Below are 12,600 nucleotides of genomic sequence, written 5' to 3'. Positions count from 1 at the left end.
CCAGTGTGAACAAGAACGTGAATACACGTATACGCTGTGGTGCTCACATGCACAGACAGCAGCTGAAGGAGAGGTTTTAGCATAGATTAATCAGTTAAATGAGAAATAAATGTGTAGTCCATCTGCACTTCCTTCATCTATCACAAACAGCTGCACAAAGCCCCTTCCTAACTGTCCAATATGGCTGAAACACCTGCTAAAAACCCATCGTTCCTCCTACATCTTAACACACACACACACACACACACACACAAAGATTGCTCTTTTTCCATCCCATCCACACACTCCCACCTTCCTGTGATAGCTCTTGCAGATCCAGCAAAATAGCCCCGATGCTATAGCAGTATCCTTACACTGGACAAAAAAAAAAAAAAGAAAAAAAAAAAAGGAAAAAAATAGGTTACCCTATTGGTATCCAATACACACACATACTCTCGCTTACACATACAATTCATCACCTTATCAGTTCCCGTGGAGTGGGAGGTAAATACAGATCTGGCTGAGCTTTGTCTGTTTGATCACATGAAACTTACGAGTGTTGTAGAACAAAGCAGAGGTGGCAGCTTACAAGTCCCTCATCTCTAGCTCTCTTCCAGTCGCCTTTATTCCCCTCCAATTCTCTTTCTGTCACTCCCTCCTACCTGTGTCCTTATTCTTGAACCCAAGACACCTCCTCTCCCCTTTTTCTGCTTGTAACACATAATTTTTTTGGATGAGGCTCCTCCATCTCCCCCTCCCTCGTTTAATTTCACCACACCTGTGCCTCTACCCTTCCTTCCGCCTTAGCCCTCATCTCATCTCTCCAGAAAATGACAGTGTCCCTGAGGCCTTGACAAGAGAGCACTGCACTGCTACGCCTGCCATCTTCACAAATCACTCTGACCTTTCGTACTCACAGAGGTCACAGTCATCTGATCTAACATGCACAGGTCTAAAGCTGTCCTTGCCAGCCAAAGAGATGGTCCAGTGCATCGGTCCAGGGCCGTGGCAGCAGAGCAGAAATAACCTTGCAGTAATCACAGGCAATTAGCTCCAACTGATGCCTGGGAGGGTGGATTGCTACCCCTTTGCCAGTCTGGCAATAGCTGATGATCCCAATATTAGTAAATCAGGTTGCTTCTAAGCACTAATTATAAGATTTGGTGACCATATGACATAGGATCACAGTTTAATAAATATACACACAAATCAAATTGTTTTCAAGTCAACAGAAGTAGTAGTAAGGACTCACATCTAGAAACTGTTTTTAGGCATTATGAAAAGTTAGTTATGTAATTGCCCAGCTATGTTGAAACATTAATCTATAATCTGCCTATCCATCTTAAATCAGTGCTCCAGTATTTCAGTACAGCACTTAAAGTCAAAAGAGCCACGATCAACATCAATGCAACAGAGGCTGAATTAACACTGGATCTGAAGTCTTCCATAACACATACTTTCAGCATTTTTTTAATTAAGTGCCAGTGGCTTGTTTTGAATATTTCTGTCAAATTGCCTACTTTATTAAGGTGAAAGGATGAGGTACATATGTTATGGTTAAACTGTTGTTTATTTTGGACACAAGCTGTCTGGTTATGCTCATAAAAAAATGACTCAGGGGGCGGGGGGGGGGGGGGGGGGGGGGGGGGGGGGGGGCTCACATTACTTGTAATAAAGTCAAACTCCAGATCAAACACAATGCAGACTTTTGAGCTGGTGTTCCTGCATATGAAATAAGTGAAAATATGCAAGAGGAAGCAAATTCTTCCTGGGCAATGCAAATAGAGGTGAAGATGTCACCATGCAAAATGAAAATGCTTCAGCCAGAGGGAAAAAAAAACACAAAAATGAAGCTCATGCCAAAACCTACTGACTGTATTTATATATAAGCATACAGAGACAAACTGGGATGAATAGAAACATCAAACAACCGCCATTCCTCCTATCAAGGTCTGGGATCATTTGGCTAACTCAAAGGGTCAATAGGTACACTGAGACAGAATTTGAGCTGTAGTCTCATCTCTGTCTGAATACTATACCTTTCCAGCATAGCAAAATCCTTCTGACATTAAAAAAAAAAAAAAAAAACGGGGCCGAATTACAGTCAAAACAGTCTTCAAAGAAATCCGTTCACAAAGGGTTCAGTTCTAACAGTCAGTCACTGATTTGTAAGGAAATAGGCCCCTTTACTATGTGTGGATATTATAGATGTAGCATTAAATATGTTTTATATCATAAAAACACTAACACTATATCATTAACATCCCAGTTTTACAATGCGTCATGGAGGATAATGCCACCTGTAAATATGAAATTAGGCATGGCATGCCGGTTTGGGAAGCGCGCCAGCATAATAAGGCTCTAGGTAAACAATGGGCTGCAAGTCTGCCAAGAGCGTAGTGCAGTCAGTTCACAGCAGCCATTATGATGCAGTGAGCAACTGAACAAAGCTAAGGTCCCACAAACAGGATAAACTCACAGGTTACGCTGCAGTTTCTGAGACGCTTCCCCCTCACATTCTCAATCACTCCACTCCTCTCTCACTGCCTCTATTGTTCTATACGTGAGTTGTTCCCTCTCTCAGCTCAAGACAGGATGGATGGATGCAGAGGGAGAAAGGGAGGGAGTGATGGAGGAGAGAGAAAGTAAATGAGATCCCGATGAGATGCCAAGGTGCGTTAGCGGTGAGGTGTGGGGAATGAGAAAAGAGACCTGAAGGGAGTGGCTAGATTGACTGTGTGTAATGTGCTAGAGTACGGTGGTGGACACCCGGCTCTGCCTGTCGGAACCCCCCTGGTCATATTAGTGTTTGCTAAGTCAGCTCAGGAGGCAGAAGGCATACACAAGCGGGGAGAAGATGGAGAAAAAGAAGGAGCAGCAGAAAGGAGAAATAAGAGGGTCATATATAAGAGGAAAAGAGGGAAAACAAAGGCAAACAGGAAGACAGAAAAAGAGAGGGAGTACAAAAGGAAGGAACAACATGAGAATGCAGCTGCACATTAAAGAGGGCAGAAAATGCTGTTGGCACATGAGGAGAAATGAAATAAGAACACAGAAAGCACTAAAAGATATGTAGAACTGGGAATAATGGGTACTGAAGGATTAAGATAGGCAGAAAGGCAGAAAAGAAAAGGGAAATTTCATGAATGCTGATCAAAGAGATGCATATATATATATATATATATATATATATATATATATAAATCTCAAATGTCGAAATGGACAAACACAATGCTCTGTTGAAAACCCCTCTTATGCTACAGCTTCTCGATTAGAACTAACAGAATACTTGTAGACAGGTGGGTAAATTGCCTCATTTAATGTGGATATAATGGCAGGGAAAAGTAGGGGAGGGGGGTGGAATCTCCCTTGTGTTTTCCCTATCTCCCAAATCCTTAGGAACAGCAAGAAGCATTGCTGCCAATACAAGCCTTCAGGAGCACATTGCTTTCACAGCAATTAATCGCTGTCACAACTTCAATTAAACAAAAGCTAGCATCCAAATCCGGCTACCCAGCATTCCAGAGAACCAAATCAATCTGGCAATGCTCTAGAGGAAGTGTGTGTATGGGTAAATGAAGAGTACAAATGTGGGCATGTGAGTTTTCATATGTGAATGAGTCTCTGCATGTGTGCCCACAAAAGGGCCCTTCAGTACCAGAAAATGCCACAGCATGTACACGTGAACAAGTGTATGTTTCATCAGAAAGCCTGAATGCAGGTGCAACATGTGAATGCCAAGTGAGTGCGTGCATATGACCGTGGGCTGCGTGTGCACCGGTTTTGCACTAATGTGTGTATATGTATAATGTATAATGCGCATCAATGATGTATTGGAATAAAGTGTGTCAAGTGTGCCAAAAGTAGTCCACTTTTTTCCATATTGGTTACTGTACAGTATGATTGCATGTGTGTGGCTTTACATGACTTTACACCTGAACCAGCAGCCGGACATGCATCCATTCAGCAGTTTGGATTAGGCTGAAAGACTGAAAGCTTAATGTTTCTACAATATCTTGGGTAACTTGCTAGTGCTGAAAGCATTTATCTGTGGCAATCAGCCAGGGTGCTGGTAAATCACTGGACCACAGCAGTACCCTCACAGTTCTCTCCCACACTTCAGTGCAGATGCACAGGGACAATTAAACAACCCAGACATCCTAATCACACATCAGCATGGAATCTATATATAATCCCCCACTGAATCGTATATTGTTCTCCTGCATTATTGTTTTGTAACTTCGTTTAATGCCGACGAAGAGAGAGGAATTAATACCGCTGCCTCACTATTTAAAAACCGATGAAGAAAAATAGAAGGGAGCTGAATGGGAGATTCATACAGTCAGATAAGCACTGAGTCAACATCTCATAATGCATCCCTCGGTCCGTGCCACAGCACCAGTGACTGAGTATGAAAAGACAAAGAAACCAGTTGCACAAAGATGCGGCGACAAAAGCCCTCCGTACAAGTCACATCTTTGTGACAGCAGACCGTGGATTTCTTTTTTTCATATAGAGGCCGGCTGCCTGAAGCAAATGACTCTCTGAATAAATCATAAACTAAATGTAAAAGCAGACACCGGCTCTATGTGGCACCGCAAATGTTTCACAGTGCATAGCCTACACTTTTCTGCTTTTATCCTTAAACTTGTCCACATCACTCTTTTAAGTTTACGATCTAAACTCGGTAGCATTCCTGTTGAAGCGGAATCAGTTTTTGTTTCTTTCTTTTGATGAAGTATGGCAATAAAGTGGCGCGTTTCTCTTTATTTAAGTGAAAGATTAAAAATCCGATGTATTTTTCGGATGCTTGAGAATCACCGTTTTGAGTTCACTCGGCACGAATGCGTTTTCTTTTTCAAACGCGTCTTTCTCTCCATCATCCGGCAATCGCCGCCTTTCTATTCATCTGTTTAATATGTTTAAGAACAAAAAGCAAACAAAAAACAAAAAGCACTGTTTTCTAAGTCCGGTCACATTAATGCCCTCTAATGCACCTGCTTCTCATCACAGGACAAGTGCAAATGTCAAACTATCTTTCCCGCGGACATCTGTCTGCTGATCAAGACTGCCGTAGCCAGTTTGGGAACAAGCGATCCATTAAACATTTTTTCACATACCTTCTTCTGCATTATAGTCTTTCACTTCGTTCAGCAATAATATCCAAAGCACCGAAATCAGCGTTTTACGGAGATCCATGTTTCTCTGGCCAGTTCCGCGGGGCTCTTGTCATCTCTCTCCAGCCTGCGCGCAACGCAACCGCAGCAGAGACGCACTCAGTGTTTGAATCGCGCGAATGCCGTCTGGACAAGTAGTGCGGGATCCGGAGAGCCACGCGGCCTATTTGATATCTCGGGGGAGGGTTCTGTCGGGGAGATTGACATCGGGCGAGCGCAATGAAGTGGGACGTGGGGTAGCGGGTACGGGAGGGTCGACCTATCACGGAACTGCAACCTGAAATCTTCACGCCAGGTGTTTTCACCAGCTAGAGTGAAGAGACCCCAAACCGCAGTAGACCGGTTTTTGCACATATGTCCTCTCAGAAATTGACGTGAGTAACTTTGCTGAGTAAAGACCCGGGATTTTGGTGGTTATGTCATGACGTCTGTTAGAGTTTAATGAGGATTATTTGCTTCTGTTCTCAAAGTCCTGTATTTGTTCAATAAGAAGCAATTCTGAAAGTAATGTGCAGGATTCAAGAGAAGTCCTGAAAACGTAACTGTTATTTCGTTTGAATAGAACAAGACTTTTAAATAAACTCATATATAATGTAAAATATAACAAACCAAGAAAATATATACGAGATAGACAATGTATTGCATACCCTGTAAATGAAACAAACACATCACATGACTTCAAAGGGTTATGGTTATGGATAATAAATATATGGTTGGTTGGTGTGAAGTTACAGAAGCATAGAGCCTGCTTGGGCAAAAAAATACTTTAAAGTAAGACGGTGGTTTTAATCTAATTAAGGGAAACAGTTTAAGATATTACAGTCTTTTCCTTTCAATTAACACACTGACACGAGATGATCACTTTCCTCCCCATGAGGGTTGTATTGATTTGGTGCTACTTAAAGTGAAGAGACGTGCTCATGCTATTCTGCAACAAGCAATAATATTTGGCCTTTTACAAGGTTTGTTTGCATCTCAGTTTGAGTCCTTAAGACAGCAAGATAAATTAAAACAATGAAAATGCTGTTTCAAGGGTTTGCATCATTGCAACCCAAAGACTATCCCTTAACAGTCTCTTGTGTCTTCTCTCACTGTCACTGTCACATGCGCAAAGTAAGTGTGCACACACACACACACACACACACACACACACACACACACTGCTTTGAATTGATCATTCTCACAGTTTAGCTTGGAAAGCAATACAGTTTATTGCCGATTGTCAAGCGAGATACTGTTTTTGTAAAGAGAGAACTAGTGATGTGAACACAGGTTGAAACTCCAATCAATAAAATCTTTTCTGAATGCTCAGAAGAGAAGCCTGCAGGAGATTCAAAGAAGCCGCTTCACTTTATAGAACATTTTTTTTTTTTTTAAAGAAACGAAAAAGAAATCACAGGAGAAATGTATTCAAAATTTGAGCAGACTGATTTCAATGGCATAAAAAAGTACTGGTGGTATGCAGAGAGTTTATATTAGTATTTTTCAGTTATATTTGATATTTTTTTTATCTTGTTTTAAGAGCAGTTTAGGCTAAGTAGATATTAAATATCACAGAGCATTTAAATGCCTGAATGTTGAAGTACAATCACTTTCCATCCTGTTGTCACTAAATATAAATTGAAATTAGAGCTGAATAAAACCTGAATTCAGACTTCAAACCTGAAGCCTGAAGCTGATTAAATACATACATAAATAAATAAATAAACTGCCCATAGAAATGCCCTAATGATATCCACCACTTTGCATCTTTTCGGTGTGTACCACTAACCTTGGCTATTTAGCTACTTTTCAAACTTTAATGACATGGTAATTAAAAGGGTAGTCAGCACAAGTAATTTTCCCCTTAAGCAAGTCCTGCAACTGCCAGACATAAAGCAGCTCTCTAATAAATGTAAGTACTTTTAATAGCGTGCACACACATGGGCTCCCCCTCTGTGCAACTGTATGCCAGCACACTACAGTGTGCATTCTTCCTCCTATATGCTTCATAATAAGCAGTAAGAATCATCATCATCACAGTTTTCACCCAGCCCCCTCGCTATATCTGCTCTCTCTACTCGACCACAGGCTCGCACACACGCGTACGCATAAACACACACTCACACACAGATTATGGGCCATCAGCCTGACTGATCCTCCCCAGCAGGGGGGCTGGTAGCCTCAGCTCTGGGAGCTGATGAACATGATCATCTGTCCTCCTCTGTGGTCATTACTCACCAAGGACAGAGGCCAACAGCCCCACTCACTCATCCTGTGTCTCTCAGAGTCCATTATGTACATGCACACTACAGTCTATTTTTTGCTCTCGATTTCACGTCACATATCTACCACCATGTCTGGCAAATTTCAAAGCTTAAATTTAAAATGTGGGATCACATTTGCTATGGTTTTACCACAATCCCATGTGTCCTTGTTTTACTCACCTTATCAAGCTTCTACACTGACAGCAGCCAGGGCCGGAGGTATTATGTTTTTGGCTTCTCTGGCCAGCCCATTTTCATGAGTGCAGAAAAAAAGAAAAAAAAAAAAGGCATTGAGGAAATTATTGAATTTGTCACAAATTATCACAGAGCCTCACGGGTGGTGATCAAAGATCAAAGTTTAAGGTCGCTCGGGGCTCAGAAGGCATACAGCAGATGTAATAAAATTTGACAAAAATGTCTGATACGATAAACTGATGATTATATTAATATCTGAAAAGTCAAAGGTAATTTTCATTTTGACACTGGTGACGATGAAAACTGTGGTGTGTGTGACGCAGCCACCATTTAACTTTTGTAGCTTCTTTGTGAGTGCATTCACATTTTAAGCTCTGTTACCTGCCACGGTTACAGCTGTGTTCTATGAGAATCAGCTTTGCTTGCAGAGGCATACAACCCTAAGGAAGTTACACTTTATAAGTAAGCAGGATTGTGTAGTTTGGTACTCACAGGGGAGTTTTTTGGGGGGCAGGACAGTAACAATACAACAGTAAAATAAACTATGTTACATACAGTCATGGAAGGATGAAAGAACATGTTACTAGATGCAACGATGTGGAATGCATGGGATATGATGACCAAGTTTAAGTCTGCAATGCAGTGGGATATTCTATATCAGATTTAGCAAGAGACTTCTTTATAGTTTTTTTTTTTTTTCTTTCCATTGGATTTTAATGTGATTAATTTATTAACCAAATGTAAAGAACTAACAGCTACGGCATCATGATGAAGATGTCTGTGTACCGCAGTGATATCTGCAAACTTCAGCATGCTAACCAGCTTACCTTGGCCTGCTCCCTTGTAATACTGCTTTGTACTTCATAATGGGAGAGTCAATCAATGTACGTCTACCCTCAGTCCAACAAAAGAGGTAGAAGACGCAGCACTGCTCACAGATATAATTCAGACTTTTTCTCAGTCGTGTTGAAGGACAGACAGTAAATGACTAAAACAGTAAATGCAATGATTGCTCAAGTTCTTGGTAAGCAACACTGTAGGGTGAAAACGAGTGCTGTCACATAGTTTATCACATTTACACATCTTTGCACTCCGCTTATATCCAACCACAGAAACCAGACGACACTGAGGACTTGAGACATGTTTCCCTCATCAAGCCACAATTGTGTAGCTTCCCCAGCAGATCATTAAGCTGATTGGTTGTAGAATGATTTTGACACAGTAGCAGTGTCTGTGGCTGAAAGACAGGAACCAAGTACTCCGATGTCCATGTGTCATAGAAATTAAAGAGGGTGATAATTTATTCATTTAAGTTATTCATTACAATGGAATTACATTGCGTCTTATTCTTATTTTGACACACTTGAGTCTTGTGTGGTGTATTTCGATTTCCTCGTAGTTTGTTTATTCTGTGTTTTTGAGAAAGACTTTATAATGCTGGTTTAGAATAGAAATCCCTTTATTTGTCCCACAATGGGGGAAATTTCAATAAGTTTCAATAAGTGCCATACAAATAAACAATATTATTATTAATAATAATGTAAACCCATTCTGAAATACAGTATTTAAACTATTGTGCCTTTAATATTAAGAATCATATACATGTCACAGTAGAAATGTCCTACTCTTCTATTCATTCCCTTCTGAAAGTCCAAAAAGACCTCCCCTCTTTCCTTCTGTCATGATATGTCCACACAACAGGACTCAATCTGTAGCAACACTTCCCAGTAGCAATGTGACTGCATTATTGATCAGGAATACAATTAGGCTAACACAGGAAATATAAATAGAAGTAAAGAACTTTGTATATACGGAGGAGGCACTGAAGCAGTTAATTGTTAAAAATTCGGCATGAGCTGCATGTACACATATATACATACACACACACACACACACACACACAGACACATATATATATATATATATATATATATATATAAAATGCAACTTCATTACCTTGCAACAATGGCTCATGGTGTTGGCTAGTCCCTCCCTCTTTGCTTCTTCACACATATTTGGAGGAGATGACGAGGAGCGAAGTCACCTGACCTTTTCTGTTCCCTACCTCTTTCCCCCATCATCCCTGGAGAGCCAGGAGTAACATGCATCATCAGAGAAGAGGTTATGGAATACGGCTGTGACTATTTAAGACAGTGACGATCTGAAAACGTCTAAGAAAATAAACATAATATAGCTCATTTTCTTCTTCCTCCTCCTTTCAGAGTAACCAAGCAACATAATTGTACATCACAGCCATCTTCTAGTAAGGCGCCCTCTGTACTGGGACTAAGACATGCTCCCTGTGATGTAAACTAGAAAATTCTGAGTATCGTTATTATCATACCAGTTTCCCTCCCTCCCTCTATTTCTGTAAGTATCTGCTATCACAAAATAAGAAAATGTCCAGCAAATAATGTTTTCTTCACTACCCAACAGCTCCCGCCAGCTTCTGAGTATCAGATCTATGTTAAACACTTTGTTTTTAGAGCTATCTCAGATTTAGCAGCACATTCGGTTCAATTCAGTTCAATTTTATTTATATAGCACCAAATCACAACAAACAGTCGCCTCAAGGAGCTTGATGTTGTAAGGTATGTATGATAATACAGAGTACGCAGCACACACATTAAGTTACTTTAGTCATCATGATGAGGAGCACAATGACCCCGGAAATTTAAAGAAATCTCACTTTTATAGTGCATAAAGGAGCATTTATTTGTGGGATGCTTCACATGAACTGTGTGAGCACATACATGCACTATCACCTCAGTTCTGGAGGTTCATTATCTTCCAACAGTTTCATTCTTATACCCTCTTCTGGCCCCCTCTCTCTGCTGCTCCTCACAGACACATCGTAGAGGGAGGAAAAAAGAGAAGCTGAGGCATCACAGTCGCTTGTCTGATGTGAAAGATGCATTTTAAACTCACACCGGGGCAAAACGGGGAGGAAATTATATTTCAGATTTGCGATGTCAGATTTATTTGGCTTATGCCTCATTCAGATTAGCACGGTGACGCTGGTCATACCCACAGCAGTGGTCTATCTGAATCAGCCAGCGTGTGTCAGCTGACCCTCCTTCATAATCCCCCTCTCCAAGACTGATTGGATGCTGCAAGGCTCCCTGGTTAACTATCATTTTAGATTAAATAATTCAAATCTCATAAAAGCTTAAATATTATTTAACCAACTTTCCGAAAAGAGAGAGAGAAAGCATGACAGAAGAAATATAAAGTACGCTATAAAGGTGGGTGAGAAAGGGAGAAAAGGAAATGGAGTGGAATAAATATATTGGAAAAACATTGCATGAAAAGTGGGATCAGTAAGCTGCACTGTAAATTCACGTAAAAGGTCAGGTTCACAACTGTTAACGGGAATTTGTAGGCAATGCAGAAAATATCCAGGAAGCACTGGGAATTGATGTGGAACTTGTATTTCTGGCCGTTAAGAAGCAATTGAAAGCGAAACTGTTCTTTTTATTGGCAGCCAGTAAAGGTGTCATTTTTGTACGAGTGTTAGTCAGATGTCACAAGAAGTACTGACCTCGTAAAGTCTGCAGTATGTCATCAATAAAAGGAGTAGTTTGGAGGAGGTGTAAGTCACAATTAGGATGGTGAGTGGTTTTATTTGTGATACTCCAGCGGTCCCTCCTCCCTTTCCTTCTGCTACTAAATAATCTTAGGAGTGAATGGGACTGTGGTGGTGGGAAGAGAGAGAGAGTGTAGGAGAAAAGAGGAGAGGAAATGCAGCAATAGAGGGAGATGATGAAGAGAGCAGGTATTCTGATAACAGTAGGCTCCGAGTCTCAGATGTATTGCGCCACACTGTGTTTTCCCCCCAAGGTGGAACCCCGCAAAATCTGCCACTGCAAAGGTGTTAATGTGCTGTTGAAAGAGAAACACATGTATGCATTACAGGCTCATACAAGGAAATGTTAACAAAGATCCACACATATATCCCAACCCCCACAGCAGAGGTGGCAGAAGTAGACACAGATTGTTTTAAACAGACACGAGGGAGAACGCCTCACTCTTTGCTTTATGTGCACAGAATCGTCATTCCCTTTATGAGATGATTAACTCCCAGGCGCTAATCACACCAACATTTCATAATGAAATTAGATTACAGATACGCTCTAACAATATCCCTAGATGCATTGTTTTTATTGCCTTCATTAGTATTTCTATAATAGCCTGTTTGTGATTTGTTAGCGGATTTATTACAATAATACTTTTCTTTTATAAATGCAAATGAGATAATAACTTTCACATGCGGTTTGACTATAAATCAGACTTCGTCACATGTGCCGTGAAAACATACAGCGGCGACATAAAAGGTCACACTTCATAAACTGGACTCATTGCAACATAAAGAGTTTAGACTAGCTTTGAATCTTTATGTCAACCTTATTGCAGAAATGTGTCACACAGGTGTTGGGGCAGCATGTCCAGAGGGGGATGACGATCAGCGACTAATAAGTCCTCGTGTTGCGGTTAGTTTGCGGGTACAACGGTCTTTGGTGTCGTCAAAGTTATTTGAAATGGCTGATGTCACATGATAACTCCCTCCACTGAGACCACATTATGTCTCAGAAGTATCCAGACTTTTTAATTAAATGTACCAATGAAGTGCTTAGCAATGCAATATTACATTACTAAGAAAAGTTGAGCAGCAGGTCTGAGTGAAAATAAATTTCTAACACAGATAATAACATATTTGATGTCTGTTAGATGTCTGAAGGACTCCGTTCATCCTCACCGGTCTTTTCAAAATGCATTTGAGGATTAAAATTCTTAACTTACCTGCAACCCTTTTCGTGTAACTGTTTTGGTCTGATAGTTATGTTCTCTGGCATTTTGCTCAAATGCTTAAATTTGCTTAAATTAGACATCTCATCGTTCCCAGTAACACTGCTGTGAAGTTTGTGCGTGTGTTTCGCATCTGACCTGACATTTTAGTCTCAGATCATAAGGCGACGGGAATTACAAGGAAGCACCGGGAAGTT

General features: G+C 40.7%; 1 protein-coding gene across 1 annotated transcript in view; it reads right to left on the bottom strand.

Moving 5' to 3' along the window:
• Window positions 1-5,270, bottom strand: part of epha10 (EPH receptor A10) — a 154,173-nt gene extending 148,903 nt beyond the window's left edge. The window contains exon 1 of the mRNA XM_030740568.1: window positions 5,100-5,270. Within this exon, the coding sequence (XP_030596428.1) occupies window positions 5,100-5,178 (79 nt within the window). The 5' untranslated portion in view covers window positions 5,179-5,270. The remainder of the gene's footprint in view (window positions 1-5,099) is intronic.
• Between the last annotated feature and the right edge of the window lie 7,330 nt (window positions 5,271-12,600).

The sequence above is a fragment of the Archocentrus centrarchus genome, chromosome 11, assembly GCF_007364275.1.
Source record: "Archocentrus centrarchus isolate MPI-CPG fArcCen1 chromosome 11, fArcCen1, whole genome shotgun sequence".
NCBI classification, from domain to species: Eukaryota; Metazoa; Chordata; class Actinopteri; order Cichliformes; family Cichlidae; genus Archocentrus; species Archocentrus centrarchus.
This window is presented reverse-complemented; position numbering and strand designations above follow the sequence as displayed.